We start from the raw sequence: 23,000 nt of genomic DNA, 5'->3' as shown, positions 1-23,000 counted from the left end.
TTGGTACCACACTAATCTAGAAAACACAATAGTTCATAATGATCATTGAGACCGCCTGGAATAACCGTACCTAAAGTTTTTATCCAGTGAGTTTTCCTTCTGGCTAAAAGTGTATTGAAATCTATTCCGGATGTCTGTTTTATACATTCCAAAACCTAATATCTAAGTTGGGGAATGGTGTGTTTAGCTTCTACCCAATGTCTGGCCAATGGCAAATTGATGTTCTGGTTCCTAATGCGGCTTTTGTGCTCTACTATACGTGTTTTTATTTTCCTACTTGTTCTCCCCACGTACACTAGCTCGCACGGTCATTTGATAGCAACCACTACTCCCTCTGTGGTACAGTCCGCATTGTGTCTAAGTTTTATATTTTGGCCTGTGTGTGGGTGCGTAAACTGATTTCCGGTGATGACATTGCCACATTGGCCACAGTTATAACATTTCATCATGCCCCTTTCCCTGGTGTTAATTGTGAGTTTTGATGGTTTCAAAAATTCTCTTAGATTCGTGGTTCTTGTGTGCGCAAACAGTGGAGTACCATTTTTTTTTTTTTTTTTAAATATATTTTTATTGCAGGAATCAGTAAAACAATACAGTAACGACCAGTATCGTATTATAAACAACTTATACAAGATATAGCCCACCGACCCCCTTCCATAACGTTGCTATATAGCCAATCAGCCCATATCCCTGGGGTTGGGCGGCAAATGCAGCTGGGGTCAGTAGGATGCTGGAGCTGGTCCGGATAACACACTGTCCGTCATCTGCTTTTCTAAACAAACCCCAAACCCCAAAAAGAAACCCCCCCCTCAAAATTCCCAGTTACTGTGAAACCCCCCCCTCCCCCCCTCCCCCACCATCAGCGCCAGGGAGCTCATCAACATATGATCCACTGCTTGACCCACGGGGAAGGTAATAGTGCTGTCAATGCTAATGTTTAACGGGACTCGGGTCGAGTTGCTTCTTCACTTTCGGAGTCGCTGGGGGTACAATAATCTCTGAGGGCCTGCACCAGCGTTTCCCATTCTAACGCGGCCTCCTGCGCCTTCTCATTGCCCTGCCTCCAAGCCAACTGATACCGCAGCGCGCTCTCACCCGCCGCCCATTTCAAAAGCTCACTGTGCCATCTGCTGCCTGTAGGACCAGCTCGTGCCTTCCAATTCCTGGTCACCTCTCGCTTAGCAAGTAGGAGCCCCAGGTCGATAAATTTACTGGTGATTTTATTCCGGGGGGTATGGGGGAACCAGTGCAATAGCCCTACCGCCACATCGAATGATAAGTGCCTCCCCGTCACCTCTTCCAGAGTCGCCGCCACCTCCTGCCAGTAGGACGTCAGTCCTGGACAGGCCCATAGCATGTGTAGGAGGTCCGCCTCCTGAGCCGGGCACCTAGGGCACTCCGCCGAAGCCGTGGCAAAATAACGCCTGATCTTTACCGGGGTCAGGTACGCCCTATGGAGAACATAATAGTGGACCAGTTGGAAACGGGCGCCACGTGTGCCCTTCCAGGCACGTCTCACCAGCTGGGACCAGGTCGTCTCCGGGATCTCCCTACCAATGTCCTCTTCCCAGCGGGACTTCAGTGTGGCGAGAGGAACCAACCCCTCGGCAATCAACCTGCCGTAGAGGCAAGTGACCGCCTTCACCGTGCCCGCCGACATCATGACGTACTGGCACACCTGAGACAATTGAGGTTCCTCTAGCCCGTTTTGCCAGTGCGCCTGGATCGCTCGCACAATGGCCGAGTGCAGCAAAAAGTCGCCCCGGGGGATCCCAAAGCGGTCAATGAGATCCTGAAAGGACAGGAGCGCTCCGTCCTCGTACAGGTCCCCGACGAGCTGTAAACCGGAATCCTCCCAGTCCGCCAGTCGTGACCAATCTCCTCCGTGTGGGAGGGCCGTCAGCATCCCCAATGGTATTTCAGGCGCATATGGCGTCCGTAGGCGACCTCTGTTATGAGCCCGATTCCAACAGAGACGGACAGTCCGCTCCTCCATCGACAGGTCCCGTAGGACTAAGCGCTGTCGCAGCGCGATAAAGGAGAGGACGTGCCTGGCCATGCCCGTCCCTCTACCGTCCTCCGGGCCTCTGAATTCCCTGGCTATCTCCTGGGTGTAGGTCTGGAGCTGCGCCGCTAGGTAATACTTCTCGAAGTCCGGCACAGCGAGCCCCCCCTCGTCTTTCGGCCTCATCAGGGTATTGAGGGCCACCCGCCGCCGGCCCGTTCCCCAAAGGAACCCGACCACCATAGAACGCAAGCGACGAAACGTAGCCGGTGGGACCCAGATCGGCAAAGTCCGAAAGTAATACAATAGTCGGGGGAGCGCCACCATTTTGAGCAGGGCGATGCGTCCCGCCACGGAGAGCGGCAGCGTGGCCCAAAAGTCCATGCTACCTCGGAGTGCTCGTATGCAACGGGCAATGTTTCCATCTAGGAGGTCGGGTTGGTCGTGGTACACAAATACCCCAAGGTATTTAAAGCAGTCGGGCTCCCATCTGATCTCCTTACTTAGCGCAGGGGTGGGGGTACCCCTACGCATCGGGAAGAGGCAGGTCTTAGACCAATTCACTTGGAGGCCTGAGACCGCTCCGAACTCCGTTAGCGCTAATTCCGCTCCCCGTAATGCGTCGACCGGGTCCTCCAGGAAGAGCAACAGGTCGTCCGCATAGAGCGAGACGTAATGTGGGCCCGCTGCTGTCCATAAGCCCGTATAGTGGGCTCCCGAGCGAAGATGTATCGCTAGTGGCTCCACCGCTAGTGCAAAAAGAAGCGGGGATAAGGAGCACCCTTGCCGCGTGCCACGCTCCACCGGATATCGCGATGAAATCAAAGGGCCCGATCTAACCCTGGCCGAAGCGGAAGCGTAGAGGACTGCTGTCCATTTGACAAATCCCTCCCCGAGGCCGAATTTCCGTAATACCGTGCATAAGTAGTCCCACTCCAGGCTATCAAAAGCCTTCTCCAGGTCCACCGATAAGACTACCGGGGACGGGGCATCCACGAATGGTTCCCCAAGCAAGCGGAACAACCTTCGGATGTTCATAGTCGTATTTCGCCGTGGGATGAAACCGGCTTGGTCTTCATGCACTAGGGAACTCATATGTCCCAGCAGCCTCGAGGCCAAGATGCTGCTCAATATTTTGTAGTCCACCGTCAGCATTGAAAGGGGACGGTAGGACCCCGGGTCAGACGAGTCTCGGCCTGGTTTGAGGAGAGGAACCACCAACGCCTCACACATCGAGCCAGGGAGACGACCCAATCTCTTCGCCTCCCTGTAGACCACCAGTAATCGAGGGGCCAAGAGGTCAGCGTAAGCTGCATAGAACTCCACCGGAAGGCCATCTAGGCCCGGGGTCTTGTTCCTCGCCATCCGTTTGATGGCCCCGCGGATCTCCCCTAAGTCGATGTCAGAACCCAGGGTTTCCGCCACTTCCTGTCCTACTGTGCGGAGTTCCAGTGGGCTAAGATAGTCGTCAAGCCGGTCTGGGTCACGTGCGGAGCGACTGCGGTATAAACTTTCGTAGTAATGCCGGAAGCAACTAAGAATCTCCGGTTGGGTGCACACCTCGGTCCCATCCGCCCTACGCATATTTGTCGTCGTTTGGGACTGGCGCGTAGGGTTGGCCAACCATGCCAGTAACGCGCTCGACCTGTCGCCCTCCGCAATAGATCGGATCGTATAGGCCTTATAATCGAAACATCGGAGCCGTTCGACCTCCACCGCTACCTTCTCCCTCGCCTCTACCGTTTGTGTTTGCAATTCCGGGTGTCCGGGGCGGCTAATTTCGAGCTCGCGGAGCGCTCGGTCCGCTGTGTCTAAGTCAGCCAGGATAACACGCCGCATGCCCACCTTCTTAGAGATACAGTAGCCCCTCACCACCACCTTGAAAGCGTCCCATTCGAACGCCCTAGTACTCGCGGAGCCGCCGTTGGACGCAAAATAATCCGTGATTTTCTCCCCTAGGTCCGCCTTGAAGACACTGTCCTCGAGGATCTCGGGACGCATCTTCCAGGTGGGTACTGCCGGTGTCCCAGGGAACCAGCGAATGTCCAGTAGGAGGGGGTTATGGTCCGAGATGGTCCGCGATAAGTACTCCGATCGGACCGCTGCCGAAACTAATTCGGACGAACCAAGAAAGCTATCTAGTCTGACATGCAGCTCATGAAGGCTCGAAAAGTATGAATAATCTCTAGACGCGGGGTGATGCGCCCTCCAAATGTCCGTCAAACCCCAGCGGGTCTGCCAATCTTGACGGCCCTTAGCCGCCCGCCGGACCGGGGAATCGGGGAGCGGGGGATGCGAGCGGTCTATGTCTACATCCACTACGGAGTTAAAGTCTCCCCCCAGCAGGAGGGGCCCGGCGAAAAAGTGGGCCAGCGAGCCCGATAACCTGGAAAGGAAGGCAGTCTGGTCCACGTTAGGAGCATACACACAGCAAACGTTCAGGTCCCTCCCTCCTAGCGTGCCTGATATGGCCACGAAACGCCCCTCTGGGTCCAACACTGTCCTCGTGACCTGGAAGGGGACTCCTGCCCTAATCCATATTAGCGCCCCCCTGGCATAAGCAGAGTACACCGTGGAAAAGACCTGCCCTCGCCACCTACGCTGAAGCGCCGCCCCTTCCGCCTTGTTCAGATGCGTTTCCTGCAGCAGCGCCATTTGCACTCCCCTACGCACTAAATAAGCATGGACCTTGTGACGCCTGGACATAGTGTGAAGCCCCCTCACGTTCCAAGTAATACATTTCAAGTTAGCAACATCAGCCATTGTCCCAGAGTGTTCTTGCACAGTCTCCCCGTTCGGGTCCCCACAAAGAAAAAGCATCAATCCTCCCAGCGCTGACGGCGGCCATTTTCCCCAACCAGAACCAAACCACCCAAAAACCAACAAAGCCCCCCCCCAACCACCCCAGAACAGGACCCAAACTACACCATCTAGATCCCATCCAAACCTCTACGGAGATCAACCCCAAAATCCCCACTAGTCCTACGGTCGCCACCGTAGGAAGGCCTTATGGGCCAGGTGCGGGCTGAGCGGAGGCAGTGGGCCCTCGTCGCCCAGGCTACCAGGACTATAGTAAGCCCCCCCCTGTGTCAAAACCTTCCGGGGCAAGAGCAGCAGCCCCCCAACCCTCCCTCCTTCGTTGTCAGCAATAAAGAACAGCAACCGTCTCCCCCCTGCCGGGCCCCCACCCAAAACAAGCAGCATATCCCGTTACCCTTGTCCGTCCAAAAGGTCCTCCACCGATTTCGGTGTGATCACCGGTGTGTGGGTACTGTCTGCCACTGAGTCTTCCGAGTCCGATGGTGCCCCCTGAGCGCCCGGGTTTTCTTCCTCCTCCTCGATGACTTCGCCTCTTGCTCCCGACAGTTCCGACAGAACTTCCAACACTCCCCTCCGCTCCGATGATGTCTCCGCAGTCGAGGGCCCTCCCGTGCGGCCGCGGCGGTTCCTGACCCTCTTAGATCGCCTCCTTTGTTCCGGCTCCTCCGCCTGATGGGTCGAGGCGCTATAACCATCTTTCCCTGTCCGGTACAGTTCGAGCCAGTCACAGACCTCCTCTGGGGTGTCGAAGAACTGGGTTTTGTCGTCGACAATGACTCGGAGCCTTGCGGGAAATAGGAGTGAATATTGGATGCCCTCACTCCTGAGTTCACGCTTAACCGCCAGGAAGGAGAACCGCTTGCGCTGCGTCTCGTAGGTGTAGTCAGGGAAGATATTCACCTGACTGTTTGCAACCTGGAACGGGCCATTGTGCCTGGCGGCATTTAGGATCAGGTCTCTGTCCCGGAAATGTAGCAACCGCGCCACCACTGGCCTTGGGGCTCGTCCCTGCTGTGGGGGCCGTGCTGGGACTCTGTGGGCCCGTTCTAGAGTGTAAAAGTAGGACAGGCCCTCCGGGACCACCGTGTCTCGGAGCCAGGTCTCCAAGTATCGCACCATATCGCCATCCTCGATTTTTTCCGGCAGGCCCACCACCCGAATGTTATTCCTCCTGTTGCGGCCTTCCGCATCCTCCGCCCTCCGTTCGAGGGTCTCAATTCGGGACATGGCATCCTTTATCGTCGCAGCCAGGGTTCTCTGCGCCGGTTCTAAAGTCTTCACCGTGCCCTCCACCTCCTTGACCCGGTCTGAGAGTTTACCATGGTCTGCCCTAAGGAGGCCCAGGCCGGTCGCCACCTGGGCAATGTCCTGTTGGAGGGCCGACCGAGTTGCCTCTATCGCCTCCAGTACACGGTCGAATTGTTGCTGGAGTGGTGCGCCACCAGGTCGTTTAGGGTCTCCATGTTCTTCCTTGTCCTGGGCTTCAGAGTCTGAGGTGGTCTGGCTGGATCCCTTGGCTCCTTTAGGTTTCCCCATGCTGCCAGGGGCTCTCCGCGAGGGTCCCGGAGTGGGCGTCTCCGTGTACAAGTGTCCAGCACGACCTTCCCGGGATTTCGTTCTCAAGTCTGGTACGGGCGATCTCCTTCTCCAGAGCCTGTGGAGACTCCGCCGCTTCGGCTCACGCCACCGCCACGGCGTCCGAGGGCACCGATAAGGGGGCGGAGACAACCGTCGCCGAGTCGGGCAGGCCCGTTCACCCACTATAGCTCCGGGGCGAGGGCCACCAACTCCCTCGGTTGACCTGTGGCGCCAGAGTGTCGCGCCATCCATGTAGTTGGACTGGCCAGGAAATCGTAGCTAGTTGCGGAGTCGCGGTGCAGACCACCACCTGGAACAGAGGGCACCCGCGCCCGGTGCCCTCTAGTGCGTGGGCACCCGCCCGGTCGTCTAATCGAGTATGAACCCGTTGTAGAAGGTCCAAACCTGCCAATGTCCAATGTCTAAAACAACTGAGGATGGTGAAGCCGGGTGCCAAGCGACACCCGCGCGACCTCCTCAACTCCGTATTTTCGATCAAGGGGACAAAGGGGTCCGGGCGCCATGTTGGGTCGCACTCCGCAACTCCGCAAACTTCGGCATTTCTTCGAAGCCACCCCCGTCCAAACTCCACCAAGGCCCCCGGCAGGGTGTCGTCGCCTCGCTCAACCGAACGCGGGATCTGGGGCGCCCCTCAGCCTCCGATGTTCAGGATAATTTCGGGCTTAGTCCCGGAGCCGAGCTCTCAGGCGACCATCGCCATCGGCGCCCAAGCCACGCCCCCACAGTGGAGTACCATGGAATACTTGGTTAAAATCAAGTTCATTCTCTATTAATTCCCATCTGTCTCTAATGATGGTTTTGATTTGAGACGCTGGAACAGAGTTCTTCAGGACATATACTTCGCGTTTCTGAAGAGTAGTTTTAATTGTAGGTGTCAAAAGTTCCTCGTGTGCTTTTCGTGATGTAATGAGGGTTGCTTCCCCCAGTACATCATCTGGATAACCACGATCCTTGTATTCCTGAATTTGCTTTAGAATCAGTTCTTGGCAATGATGAGTGTTTGATGTGATTCTCTTGGTGCGTATCATTTGAGAAATAGGGAGATGTCTTTTTAAACTGTATGGGTGTGCACTCGAAAACAGAAGAGCATTGTTGACATCAGTAGGTTTTCTGTACACCATAGTCTCTAGACCCATGCTTGTTTTTTGTATCTCAATGTCCAAAAAATGAATCTTTTCCCTATCAATCACATGTGGGAACTTGATCCTGGGGTTACAAGTATTCAATATCTTGATGCTCTCTTCTAGTGACTCTCTGGTCCCTGTCCAGATGACCAGGATGTCATCAATGTAGCGAATAAATAATGCTGCGTGCGCTTGCCACTGAGGGTTTGCTGTTATAAATTGTTCCTCAAAGTGGGACATAAAGGTGTTAGCATAGGATGGCGCTCCCGGAATTCCCATCACGGTTCCTGTACGTTGAAGATAAAACTTATCCTGCCATGAGAAATAGTTGTGATACAGCGCAAAGTGCAACAATTCGAGAAGAAAGGTGCCTTTTTGATGATCAATTTCCGACTTCAGTAAACTCCATTCGGTGGCCTCCAATCCTTCATCATGTGCGATAGAAGTATACAACGCTGCCACGTCGCTGGTACATAGCCAGATTTCTTCTGGAAAGAAATGACGTTTTGTTTCTAGTTATTTCAAACAATCTGTTGTGTCCTTCACATAGGTAACCCAAGATTGTACTAAAGGTTGTAGGTAAAAGTCCAGGTAATAACCCAGTGGTTCGTGAATTGATCCGCACCCTGCCACTATGGGTCGGAATGATGGTGAAGTTCTGTGTTTATGTACCTTTGGTAACATATACAGGGTTGGGACCTTAGGTGTGAGATTAAGCAAAAATTTCTTGGTGTTTTCATCAATCACACCAGATTCAAAGGCATTCTGTAATAGGTCTTTCAATGCTCCAATCAGTTCTTTGGTGGGGTCCTGTTCCAAAAGTATGTAAGTGTCCTCATCCTGTACATGTTCATTAACTCCTTGGTTGTAAAAATCAGTATCAAGCACAACAAGAGCCCCTCCCTTGTCAGCCGGATGGAATGCAATCGACTTGTCTTGTCTCAATTTATTGAACGTGCGGCATTCTTTGGTGGTGAGATTCGTGTGTTGTAGGACCATATCTGATGCTCTCCAGATCTTTTTTAACCAATATTTCAAAAGTATCAAGTGTCTTGTGTGAAACTGGTGATATAAACTTACTTTTTGGTCTAAATTTCCGTTGTTCCTGTGTGAGTTCTTCAGTACTGGGATTGATGGTGAAAAACCACCTTAATCGGAGTTTTCTCATAAATTTAAAATGGGAAACCTCCGTCTCCAGAGCATTGGAAGTATAAGAGGGAACAAATGATATTCCTTTATTGAGTATAGGTTGCCCTTCAATTGTAAGTTGTCGGTTAGAGATGTTTATAACCAGAGAGCTCATTTTTTCACATTTCTCTGTGGTCTTCCTTGCTCCTTTGTGACTTTTGGTTTTTCCACGCCTGACGCTTCGTCTGGGGTTGTTACGTTCTTGTACGGTGGAATTTTGGTCATGGGGCATTCCACTAAAAAAGGCACATTGCTGGCTGAAGTTGTCGCTGTTTCCTCCGCTGCTGCCCTGGTGACTTGTACTAAAGATGCAGCTGTCCTCGGTAGTGATAAATCCTGGCCTGTAACAATGCTCTCTTCCGATGACGTTGTTCCTGGTTTTTTAAAAACTCTCCTCTCAGCATATTTCTCAGCCCACGTATAAACCTCGTCCAGTTTATAATCTATCGTGTCCCGGCGGAACTTGCGGGTTTTCCTTTTGTGTACTTCTTTTGCATGAGCATCCAGGTTCCTATTGATCTTCTCAAGTACCTGGTTCCAGTCTTCTTGTTCCATACGATGACTGATTTCATCTTTTAGTTTGTTAATGTCGAACGTCAGTTCCCCCAGTAAAGATGAAATCTCTTCAATGATGAGTAAAATAAGGTCCAAGGAATAGTTATTAAGAATGGCATACCAGCGTGCCATAAATGATTTGTCAAATTTGAAAAGCATCGGGCGAAGAGCAATCCTCAATCCACGGGGTATAGGTCTTACTTTGTGATATTCTATCAAAGTTGTGGCATGTAGTCTCTGATTTATTTCTTTTCTCATTAAATATTCTAACTGTCTCAGTTGCTGTGTCGTAGTGCCTGATGATGTGCCGGGTAAACAGACATAATATCGAATCCAAAATATCGTTTGGACAAAATATCGAGTAAAAAATATAGACTAGCCAAAATATCGACCAGACATAATATAGACTACAAAAATATCGAGTAATATCGATATTAATAGCCAAAATATCGAATCAAAAATATAGACTAGACATAATATCGACTAGATAGAATATAGACAAAAAAAATCGAAAATAAGGTAGTTTTTAATATTTTCTGAAGACCACTCTCGTATTCGAAGTGATTTACCGAGATGCGCTGCATCTTTTGCTATGCTTAGTAAGCAGACTCTACAGTATTCAGTTTTCTGTACTTAGTAATGAGTACCATTCACGTAGGGGTTTTTCCAGTTCTCATGCACGATGGTTTGACAGTCGTTGGTTCATATTTTCCAGTATCTTGTTCGTGGCTTTAACTTACATCACTTATTTAAATTACCTATGTGGCTTGATGGGTGTATCTTCTGTCATTCACGTTGTTCGATGGGTGCACAAACATTCACTTGGATCTAAAGTGGATGCGCTTCAAAACACATTAAATTTAGCACTCTTTCTTTAAAAGTTGGTATCTTCCTGGCGGCACTCCTTAGCTTTTCAATCATTAATATGTAATGCACGACAGATGTAAATATAGACCTTGTTGTTGCTGTTTTGTAGAGCCTGAAAAGTCTTCAACATTGAACGTCGACATATCAAGATTAAATATCCCACATCTTTAATTTTTATATACCCCTGATTAAGGGTTGTGTTTAAACCCAAAATGCATTGGGATTCTTGACATAAAGCTATGATTTTCTGATGTTATTTTCAATTAAATATGCAATACCAATTGTTATCGTGACCTTATGAATGACTTCTGTTTACACAAGAATGTGTGTGTGAGAAATCTCACAGTGTACAATCTGTATTCAACAGTGTTATTTTCCTCTTTAAAAATATATTATGTTACTAGAAAAGTAAATAAAAAACATATGTACCAGCAGTACAAGCAAATTATAAATATTGGTTTATACTTTTAAAGTCTGATAGCCCCACAGCTGTGCCTCTAGTAGCTCAGGGTCCTCCTTGGGCTCATATTTGCACAGTTGATACGTTTAGGGAGCAGGGCACGCCCCCTTACAACTGGAGAGCATGCAATAGTTGTGTATATAGTGAGAAAATGTGATTAACTTTTGAATAAAAGGTGTGCATGTCCATCCTCAGCATAGATCACTACAGAAACTGTAATTGAGATCAGAAAAGTTTGTAGAAGTGCACTTGTCCAAACAAATGTTTGCCTCAATGATTTACTTAGAAGAGGTTCGCTCTACTGGAGACTTGCTCTCTGCAAGAAGGGCCCGCGTCACCAGGTAGAACACAGAGCCATATCGACATACAGGAGGGAATGTTGCCTCTGCAAAGACATGTGAAGCAGATGAAGAGAGACAGACCAAGTACCTTGAATCATATTTTTAATTTTATTCCCAGATTTAAAGAGCACAATGCTCTGAATGTATACTCATCTATGACTTTATTGTTACTACTCTAACTTTTAAAATTACAATTTCAATGAAGGTGTTCATAAGTTCTGGCATCTGAAGTATGTTTTTAAAAAAATTCTTCAATAGAGGTTCATTACAGAATCTATTGTTAAATTGTTTAACGTGTGACACCTGTCCCTACAACCATCACTTTAGACCCCATGCTGACTGTGTGTGCCCTTCCTATTTCTGGGGGAAATGACTGCAATTCAGTTTGGTTTGCAAGTGGAATACATTTTACCAGATAAGTGGCTGAGGGTTCGCGAGAAAAACATTTGCAAATGAGACAGGGATTTGAAATGAAGAAACTTTTTTATTGGAAACCAGTCTTGAGTGGATGCAACTGGTAAGCATTGACAGACATGAAGAGAAAAAAAGTGATATTATTTAGTGATTTTAGACCAAAAAGATCAAAATAATCTATTCACATTCAGATTTGGAATTCTTTGGAGGCAGTTATTGCGAAATGTGATATCGATGGGCACGTGACAAAGGATATTTCCAAATTAGTTTATCCCTGCGACAGGTTGTAAGGGCTAGGACAGTCACACCTTATATATGACTGACTAAGTCAAAAACCAGTCTTTATAAATGTTAGTCTAACTAGTAACAGAGTCACTTCCTCATATGCTAGTTCCGCCCCAAAAAGGCCACTCAAAGTTATGCTGAATGGTTGGCTAACTTTTCCTCACCAAAAAGATCTTTTATAAATACCAACTTGTTAGAAAAAAATAAAATGTTCATAGAGAGCATTTTATTACTGCCTTCTTCTGTCATTTCTTCCAGAGAGTTCAGCAGGTTGATAAGGCTTATGCTGAGATTTCATTACAGCCTATAGATATGAATATTATTATGCTATATTGGCGTATTCATATGAATGATTCTGAGATGTGCAAATGAAAAGTTACATAAACTCTCATTAGTGTGACTGTTCCCTGCGTCAGCAATGTTTTCTTCCTCTGGCTTACATTGCTCATAGGTAGTGCCCATCTCTGACATGAAGTAGCTTTTGCATCCTGGCTCCCGGGGTTTAAAAGACCGAAAACCCTGAAACTGTTTACTTGTATGCTACTATTTGAAGGTTGTTCTTCTTTCTTCCCAAGGTTTCAAGATAGGTGATGTGCCAGCTGCTCCAAAAATTGGGCATGCGACTACAAATTGAAACTAGTCCAGAGTATGGTACACATTTCTGTCTTCCTTTTTGTCGACGAGCGTGTTCCACTAATTGTTGCTGAAGGTCTGGATGGTTCAATCTGTGACTTTGAGATTATACATTTTTCTTCTTGTCAAGTAACCTTTTAAGACCACTAATGCTTGCCATATAAGCCTTTTTATTTGCCAGACATGAATATTGTACAGTAGAAATGCGTGTGTGTGTGTGTGTGTGCGTGCGTGCGTGTGTCTGTGTGTGTATATGCATGTGTGCGTGTGTAACTGGAAGATCAAACATCCAAATCCCAGCAGGAGAGCTCACCAAGGTAATGCGCCTGCTCCAGAGGAAGTTGTATGATCTGCAGGTCACACATTCCAATTACAGTAAGGCAGTTTAGTAAACAGAAAGGACTGCTGCCGAGATCAGTGCATAAACCACTGTTCATATGATAGCATTAAAGTGAAACTGATCATTTGGTGCTGGAGTAATGTGTGTTTAGTTGATGGAGGATCAAATCTACAGTGAATTTACATAGACTTGGTGTTTGAAATGATCATCTCTAGTTGGCAATGGTAGTACCTTTGTCTGGATAGGGACACTTGCTTCTAGTCAAGGTAAGGGGATACACTACTAAAATAACCCCTGCTCATCCTCTTAGTAGCTTGCCACGAGCAGACAGGCTTATCTCAGAGGCAGTGTGTAAAGCATTTGTTATCAAATACAGTAATACAGTGAAAACACTACAAATGGGCACCACACCAGTTTACAAAAATAAGTAATCTTTATCTAAACCAAACAAGACCAAACAACAAAAATCCACAATACAGTAATAAAAATATGACTTTCAAATGGTAAAAATAGTTCAGTTCAAAGCAAATTGCAGATGCAACACTTTTTACACAAAGTACCTTGGATGCGTGGCGCACACACACAACAAGGGCTGCAGGGAAGGTGATTCGTCGGTTCCTTGCTCGGGGGAGGTGATGTGTCGCTTACTTACTGCTGCGCAGGGGAAGTGATGCGCCGGTTCCTTACTGGAGAGGAGGTGATGCGTCGTCTTCTTACTGTGTGGGGAGGTGATTTGTCAGTTTCTTACTGCGTCCCCCAATGATGTAACAGAACTCGTGCCACGATGCAACGATCAGGGACAATGCGTGGGTTCTTGCAGCTGCACAGCAGGGCTTGCGTCGGAATCAGTGCAGGGATCTCAGATTTCAGAGATCAGTGCACTCGAAGCCGCATGCAGCGATTTCTGGAGCCGCGGGCAGGTGCTGCGACTATTTTTTCCAGCGATGCGTAGGAATCAGGTGAGGATGAATCATGCTTCTTGTTGTTGCATTGCTTTTCCAGCTCCCAACAGCCAGAACAACATCTAGAGGCCCAGAACAGCTAAAGGCACCTCTTGGCAGATCAGAACTCTCAGAGAGGAAGTTCAAGGGAGCTGGGGGTGAAGTCTTTGTGTCTCTGAGACTTCAGAACAGGAGGCAAGCTCTTCTTCAAGCTTTTGGCGATCTTCCTCAAGCAGGTGACACAGCAAATAGCAAAGTCCTATTTCCCTTTCCTTGGCAGAAAGTAGCCACTGCAGGCCAACCCCAGACAGCAAACAGCACAAGGGCTGTATTCCTCTTCAGGTTCTCCAGCTCTTCTCCTTGGCAAAGGTTCCTCTTGATTTCCCAGATGTGATCTAAAAGTCTGGGGTCTGGAACCCTCTTTTTATACAGTAAATATCTTTGTTCTCTCCTGGCCCAGGGCTCTGAGCCCAGTCCAAACAATTCTGGGGGGCACTTTTCAAGTGCACAACAACCTCCATTGTCAATGTGAGCCCTGGCTCCAGACACACCACAGCGGGGCAGACCCATCATTGTGGAAGGCAGGCACAGCCCTAATCAGGTGTGGTGCAGTGCCCAGGGCAACTGACTTCGGAGCACAGGGTTCATGGTTTGATCCCCGGTGGCCGCTCAGCTCAGCACCATGTGACTCTGGGCAATAGCTCCCTTAATTTCCACCACGGCCCCCAGCACCTTGAGACCCGTAAAGGTGAGTAGTTCGCGCTTTACAAATAAGGATTTACTTTAAATGCAGACCAGGCATATTCAGCCTAGCGCTGACACATCCAGACCCTCTGGAGCCACTGCACATCCCCAGCCCCTGTCACTCCAAAGCCAGACAGTCATTACACTTCCTAGCAAAGGCACACTGGATGGCGAAGCAAGAATATATATTCTTTCTAAAAGTGGTATTTTCAAACAGAGAATGTAAAAATCACCCTCACTAAAAGATGCATTTTAACATTCTGAATTCAGGCATACTAAACTTAGTTTTCCTACCTTGTTCCCAGGGGTAGCTAGGCTTATACGATGTTATAAGGAAATTCCCCATTCTATCCTATGGGAACACTTGCAATAGTGAAAAACAAAATTGGCAGTATTTCATTATCAGGACATGCCACACACACCAGGGCATGTCCTACCTTTCACATACAATGAAACCTGCCCACAGGGGTACCTTGGGCCTATACTAGAGATGACTAACATGTCAGAAAAGGAAAGGTTAAGGCTTGGCAAGTGGGTGCACTTACCAAGTCAACATGGCAGTATTAGACTGCACACAGGCACTGCAATGGCAGGCCTGGGTTACATTTACAGACTGCTTATGTGGGTGGCACAACCAGAGCTGCAGGTCCACTAGCAGCATTTGATGTATAGGTCCTGGGCACACACACTGCACTTTACTAAGAACTGACTAGTAAATCAAATAAGCAAATTATGGAAACCCCCAATCCATAACAACAATTTACAATGGTAACACTTGCACTTTGGCACTGAACAGCAGTGGCAAAGTGTCCAAAGCATCTAGACCAGCAAAGCCAAGTCCAACACACAGCAAAACACAGGAGGCAAAGGCAAAAATACAGGGGAAACCCACGCCAATGATGCCAGGTCTAACACTTGCAAAAACAATTGATGGACGGAATGTTGCACAATGGCAAAACATTCACCACCAGTCACAGATCTGGGCTTAATCCATCATTATTTTGCTCACCACACCACCCCAGTTCAGACATGGCCATATGCAAATCAGTCTTGACCCTTTGCCTCAATGGAACAGTCCAGCCCGAACTGCCAAGCCATGTCTTCCCTGGACCGGAATCAAGCATACTAGGACCGGTTTCTAGCTATCAGCCGTCATCAGCCAGGACAGCTTGATTCCAGTGACATGGAGAGCACGGAACTCACGTCTGAGCATACCCATCCCACTCGGGTGACAAATGCAAAAATAACAATTGATGGACGGAATTTTGCACAATGGCAAAACATTCACCCCCAGTCACAAATCTGGGTTTAATCCATTGTTATTTTGCTCACCACAACACCCCAGTTCAGACATGGCCATATGCAAATCAGTCTTGACCCTGTGCCTCATGGGAACAGTCCAGCTCGAACTGCCAGGCTATGTCTTCCCTGGACCGGAATCAAGCATCCTAGGACCAGTTTCTGGCTATCAGCTGTCATCAGCCAGGATAGCTTGATTCCAGTGGCATGGAGAGCACGGGACTCACGTCTGAGCATACCTTGGCAAGGAGATTATAAATGTAATGCCTATGAGCTAGTTAAACACTCCTGTTTTTGAAGTGGCAAGAGACAATTTGATTTGTGGTGTTTGCTGAATACACAATTAACAATAAGTTTAATAAAATCATGACTTAGGAGTGAAACAGAAAGTGGGTAAATTACTGTCTAAACTGTAATATATATATCCTGGAGCTTGATGAAGACCATAAATATACAGTAATTAATTTTGCAAAGCTCATCCTCCAACTTCTCCCTAACCCTACACCAAACTTGCAGCAACTGTAAGCATACTGTTCTAGTGCCTAAATGACACACACCATCTTACAATTTTTCACAGGCCCTGAGTAGAACCAATGTGCCTTTTTCATTTTCTTTGCTAATATTGTAAACAAACTTGGGTTTAGCAATCGGAGCTGAGGATGAGGGGCAGGGGTTGTGTGAACAGGAGAGCCACACACATGGTAAACAAAATTTAGAGATATCTGCTTGTAGTTTATATAATTGCCACTTTGTTGTGAATAAGGCTCCAGGGATTAACCACAAATGGCATCAATATTTTGAGCAGAATGAAAAAACAGTAAAACAAACTTACAATCGTGATAAATCACCACAAAATAAGGATTCCCTAAGAATCCATGAAGGCTCACACATACGATTTATTCCATAAATGATGCAATAAAGGACAGTGAGAAAGTAAACTTAAAAAGACAGGAAACTGTACAAGGACATAGCATTTATTACTGAAATATACCAAACTAACAGCATATTGTAAAATCACTTACTACTTCCAACTTCTTCAAACTCAGGAATGACAACCATGTCATTGCTAAATTCTGCTGGTTCAAATTCATCCTTTCCCTTCTGAAAAGTTTTGTCTGGTAAGGGTAAATATAGTTTTGCTAGCATGTGCTTTTCTTTTGTGGTTACTTCATGAATCTGTAAAAATGGTTAGATATTTTTCTCCATTTAAACATCAAATAGTTTGCATATTTTATTAACAGCCTGGATTATATTTAGGTTAAAAGCATATTCATGCAGTTGCAGTAATGATAGCAAGCAACACATCTATTAAATGGCGTAAAAAATGTATGTAGTATCACTGATGGACTATTTTATAACCTATGCTTGCTACAGTGTTTTGTGAACCTTTTGTTGCACTGCAAATATCAGATGTACCCAAGTTAACGGTGGTTGTTTTTTTACCTTGGAATCGCTAAACTGTCTTTAATGGAGCTTGGTCTGTAAGGAAAAACACAAAGACTCATCCATCAGGCACAAACGCATGCATGTACACCTACAGATGACCAGCCCACAAGCCAATATGCATATGTACTTGCTATTAATGGCTGATTGGTCAGACCCAGAGTAGGTCAAAGGACAGGATAAAAGGGTCCAGCTCCAAAGGTGCACCCTTAGTGGTAGTTGCCCACTACCACCAAAGCAGTGTTCAAGGTATAATTTCTTCTGAGTCAGAATACGCTGGTTCATTTACCTTATAAATCATAATCTTCATTATGATGGTAGTTAAACAAAACCAATAGCAATATAGTAAACATAATATGTAGCACTAGCTCATTGTAAAACATGAATGGTAAAAAAAAAAAAAAAATTAAGAGTTAAAGTGAGACTTGCAAAAATGGACAGGAGATACATGATATCTACCTCTCAGTAACTACTGAGTATCGTTATATATTTGTAGTCACCAGGATTCATTCTGCTTCGGTATCCTCTTCACAATTTTCAAAACACACTAAAAACACACAAGGCAATTCAATACTTGCATGAGACCCACAAAATGCATAACCTTAAATTCATTCAAGACTCCCACTATATGCAGACATGAGCACAAGTACAATGACCAAATAGTTAATGTCCATGAGACAAATTAAGAATATATATTAATGGATATCGTTCCATAGAGGTTACAAATGCTGAACTACAACAAAAATTAAAACTATGGCAAAATGAATGTGACTCCCAATAACTACTCACATCCTCAAACACCTATAGGAATGCACAAATCAGAAATCCATGCCACATTTCATAAAATATCCATGATACGGTTCGCCCTGTGTCTGAAGGAACAGAAGAACATAGAAAGACGACCTGTCACTCAAATCTGTGATGAAAACCCAATCAAGTTACAATTATGAAATCTCAGCAAAGACTGACAGAAAACATGCCCCTCAGAATCTACATTATAAGCAAACAACTAATCAATTCAAATTGCCCATAAAGACTATTTGAAAAACAACGGTTTAACTATCAGACCATCAAAAAAAACAGTAAGCTAATTTAGGCCAATCCCCTTCAAGTACTGATGTAACACTAAATTTAAAAATAAACTGATACATCCTGAGATTCTCTAAACACATGATTAGCTAAAGTAGGTACACATAACACTAATGGACATTCTATTGCTTTGGAGCTCAGTTTAGTTTTTAAAAATTAAAATACCTAAAATCAAAAATAAGTATTTATTTTAATTGAAGATACTAAAAATGGCCAAAAAGGACATTTTTTTTTTTTTACAAAAAACATTCCCTATCCAACGGCTGCCTCAATTTCCCTTTCCATAGGGGCAAGACCCACAGTCTAACACCTTGTAATAAAAAACGGATAGACATTCTGAAATACTTTTAAATGGAATGACAAAAAAGATACCAATTTGTGAAGAAAGAAAAGACAGCAAAGAATCCAAACACCCATCACAGAGCCAACCTAGATTACCCTTTTCTAAAGTCCCTAATCCACATATTAACCCTCAATACTATTCTGCAGCACAAATAAATGTTAGAAAATGCCAACCATTATAACAAAAATGCATCGAGTTTGTGAGCAAGTACTTAACCTATGAACAATCAATGTACCATAGAAGGTTTGAAAAGAATGTTTTGAAGACAAAGCACAAAAGGAATGCCAAAATGTAGTGACCGAGTGACATCACCCTCATTGATAACAGCAATGTCATTAAATAGTTACCCAGTGACATCACCATCATTGATAACTATAACAACTGCGCGGATAAACAAGATCCAGGATGACTCTCTAACCACAATCATCAATATGCACAAAACTAATTTCAAAGCAGTTATTGATATTAGCATTCTAAAGACAGGTTCCTGTAACTAGATCACAAATCCAAACAATACACTAATCTAATTAATACATACATCAAATAGACATACCCACAAAAATGTATGACCAGAACAATACAAAAGCACACTTAATCAGTTAAGAACGTATGTAGTTCTCTATCAATAAAAAGTCCAAATTCCACACATTTCAATGTATACATCCATCTAGATTCACATCTTCTTGAGTACAAGACCTAATATCCCCCATAATGCCCAACCTCAGCTGCTGGATTCCCAAACATTTGATGTTAATAATGTCACTGCTTTTGTGTACAGACCAAAAATAATTTGCCACTGGATAGGATTCATTCTAATTATAAATTGCTTGCATGTGTTCCTTCCTCAGAGTTTTAGGTGACCTTTTAGTTGAGCCGACATATACTTTTCTACATTACATTCCCAAAACACCACATACAAACAATACATTATGGTATGCAGATTTGTAGAGTGCACAATAACTATCCTGGGGCTGAGGGAGTGTGAGTCTAGCCACACCTAGGGCCTAGTGTGACTACTCAAAAAGCCAGGTCTTCGGCTACTTGCAAAATTCAAGAAATGAGGAGAAATCTCTTATGTATAGCATCAGGTCCTTCTACATCTGAAGAGTGATGGAAAAGGCTCAACCTCCAGATATGGGTTTCCGTATGCATGGAATTTGTGCAAGTTGGAGTCTGTATGAGCAGAGATGTCTGGAAGGTGTTCAAAATAGGCATGGGCGGAAAATCCGTTCCGCTCGCGGATTTTGCGGATTTTCGGGAAATCCGCAATCCGCGAGATTTGCGAATTTCCTGCAAAATCCGCAAATCCGCGAGCAGCGGATTTTGCTCGCACTGCTCGCACTGTTCGCGTGAGTTCGCGCCCCGCGAATAAGTGCGAAATTGCAGAAATATGATCTAAGCAAAACTGAAAGTAACTACTTACCAGGTTCAAAAGTTCAGGCACATCATTAGTAGCCATTTCCTGTAGTGCTTCCTGAGGGGCCCCTCCAGAGTTCAGTTGCCAGTTGAAACTATTATGTGACCCTGCTCTGAACCTCAGAATAGTTACACATATGCCACAAAGGTCATGAATTACAGCTAAGGGAGACAAGCAGGAGCCAGGCTGGAAGTTAAAATCCATTAATCAGCCCCTAATTCATTATTGTCAGTTGGGGCAGGGCAGGTGTTGTAACTAATTTTGCAACAATGAAAGCACTTAGCAAGTGCAAAAGATCACTAATCAGGGCGCACTAAGGAAGCAGGTGCCAGCTAAAAAAATATTCTGTGACACATTAATCAGCCCCAAATTAATTCAGGTCACTTGAGGCAGGGAAGGTGTGCTTTGCTTTGCCGAAAATAATGTACACTGGACAACCAGAGGGTGTGGTGATGAGACAGAGGGTGGCATGGGTGGGCCAGAGGGTGGCATGAGTAGTCAGAGAGTGGCAGTGGTGACAGAGAGTGGCAGTGATGAAGAAGAGTGTCCCAAACAGGTTGGACACGTAGAAACAACAAGTTCGCAAAACTTGCGACCCGACAGGTAAGTTCGCAAATTGCGAAATTGTAAAAACCCTCGCGAACTGGCAGAAACACGGGCGAACACAAAAAAAAAAAAATCCGCAAATTCGCGGGAATTCGCGGATTTTGCGGATTGCGAGTTCGCAAATCCGCAAATTCGCGGATTGCCAATCCGCAAAATCCGCTCATGCCTAGTTCAAAAGCAGATGCGATTGTTGAGGTATGCTGGGCCAGTGTTATGTAGTGCCTTGAAAGTGTGAGTGAGGAGTTGAATTGGGCTTGTTTGTGAATGGGGAGGCAGTGCAGCTCCTTCAGGTGTGGGGTGATGCGAGTGCAGCATCGGAGGTTGAGAGTGATTCTAGACACCGAGTTCTGAATGGTTTGTACCCTTCTGGTGAGTTTTTTTTTATCTCGGCATAGAGGGTGTCCCCGTAATCCAGCTTGCTTGGGACCAGTTGAAATCTTCCTCAGCTTCTTCAGGGTGTGGAAGCATGAGGTACTGACGGCATTGACTTGGGAGGTCATGTCAAGTTTGCTGTCGATGATGATCCTGAGGTTCTATGTGTGGGTGGTGGGGGTGGGTGTGGGTCCTAGCTCTGCTGCTCAATAGGCGGTCACACAATGATGTGCTCTTCCCAGAGATCAAGATTTCAGTCTTGTCAGTGTTTAGCTTTACTGTGTCTCTCATTGTGTCGGGAATTAACTTGTTACTGGAACTCTTGTTGCAGTTCTGAGACTTTTTCTTGAGGCCACTTGTAGAGAAAAAACCCTCCTATCTGAAAGACACCAGAGATGTTTTAAAACTTATGAAAGAGATTCCCCTTTATCCCAACAGTAAACTCTTAGTGGGGTTAGATATTGAATCACTATACAGTATTATCCCCCAGGAAGAAACTCTGCGAGTTATAGAAAAAATTATTTTTATGGAGGACTGGCACTTCCGAACTCCACGAGCATTTATATTAAACCTGGCTGAGATTGCCTTTACGAATAATTTTTTCCAGTACAAAGATACATTGTATCTACAGTCATATAGAACATCCATTGGAAGTTATTTTGCGTCTAGTCTGGCATGCCTATATATCTCTGAATTTGAGGATGAATACATTTATCCCATCACACCCTATTCACAATCAATAAAAAAATTTGTTTTGTTACATTGATGACGTCTTTCTAATCTGGAAGGGAGACAGACAATCATTGGAAGAATTTCTGGGTTATCTGAACAGCAGGAACTCATTTCTGTTCTTCAGATCAACAATAACAACTGAGAACCTACCATTCATTGACCTTGACATTGAAACTAAAGAGGGAAAGCTGATAAGTGGGTCATACCATAAACCCACTGACAAGAACAATCTATTACTATTTGGAAGCTTCCATCCCAAAGCCTTAAAAGAGAATCTACCTTATGAAGAGTTAGGAGAAACTGTTCAGATCTAGATAATTTTGATGATGAAGCAAAAGAACTGAGCGCCAAATTACAGGTAGGTAATTACCCAAGACGAGTAATCAAGAACGCATGGAAATGAGGGAGGAACAACAACAGGGAATCTCTTTTGGAAACTCATGTGAAGCCATAAGAAGACAAAAACATCTGTGTCACTGTAAAGATTAATCCGTAGGCAATAATAAAGGAAAAGCTTTATTGAGAGCTAAAGCATAAGCTATACAGGTGAGTGCCAGGGAGCAGCTGAATCCTAAGACAGCTCCAACGTAACTGCCTCACACCAGGAATGATGCACAAACAACATTCTAACAATGACCTCATGCATTCTACAATACATAGCACGAGTCTTAAAGGAGCACTTAAAGTAGAACAACATAACACATCCCCCCCTTAATCAAGAGAACAAAACAAAAAATAAATAAATAAATAAATAAACCAACAACAATAAGATACATTAAGTTACATAGTCCTTAAGCCATGAAGGTAAAACACAAGTTCTTTTCCTATGTTCCCTTCCCACAACAATGGAATCACAATTGCCACTGTTAGACTCCAATTCATTATTAGAGTCCAAATTAACATCACTACCAGCAACCCTTCCTCCCTTCTCACAAAAAGACGAATTGACAACAGAAGAGTCCTCCTCAACTCTATTACAGTCACTACCAACATCAGCTAACTGGGATTGTAAACAACAGTTTTCGAAATGATTTTCAATCCATTCATAATCAGACTGTCTACAACCCTCCTCAGCACACTCCACATTGTCCTGTTTAGGATTAATAGCAATACTTTTCATATTCCATACTTTGCCATCACTCAGCCTTACTGCATTCCTCAAAACTTCCATAACTTGCTTGGGAGGATCAAAACAACTCTCACCCTTAGGTACTTTCCAAGGCTTCCTCACACGCACCCAATCCCCAACACCAATTTGTATATCTTTAGTGTTATAACGATCATCGTAAAAACTTTTACTCTTAGCATGGAGCATATCCAGATCCTTCTTAGCCTTAGTAGGAGACCATTGAGTTACTTTCCCTTCCACTAACCAACCCGGGT

At 45.6% G+C, this 23,000-nt stretch overlaps 1 protein-coding gene across 1 annotated transcript in view; it reads right to left on the bottom strand.

Annotated features, from left to right (window-relative positions):
- CC2D2B (coiled-coil and C2 domain containing 2B) overlaps positions 1-23,000 on the bottom strand; it is a 1,912,120-nt gene that overhangs the window by 819,301 nt on the left and 1,069,819 nt on the right. Inside the window, exon 21 of the mRNA XM_086919535.1 lies at positions 16,638-16,791. Coding sequence (XP_086775661.1) covers positions 16,638-16,791 — 154 coding nt within the window. The remainder of the gene's footprint in view (positions 1-16,637; positions 16,792-23,000) is intronic.

This window comes from Lissotriton vulgaris, chromosome 5, assembly GCF_964263255.1.
Source record: "Lissotriton vulgaris chromosome 5, aLisVul1.2, whole genome shotgun sequence".
Lineage (NCBI taxonomy): Eukaryota > Metazoa > Chordata > Amphibia > Caudata > Salamandridae > Lissotriton > Lissotriton vulgaris.
This window is presented reverse-complemented; position numbering and strand designations above follow the sequence as displayed.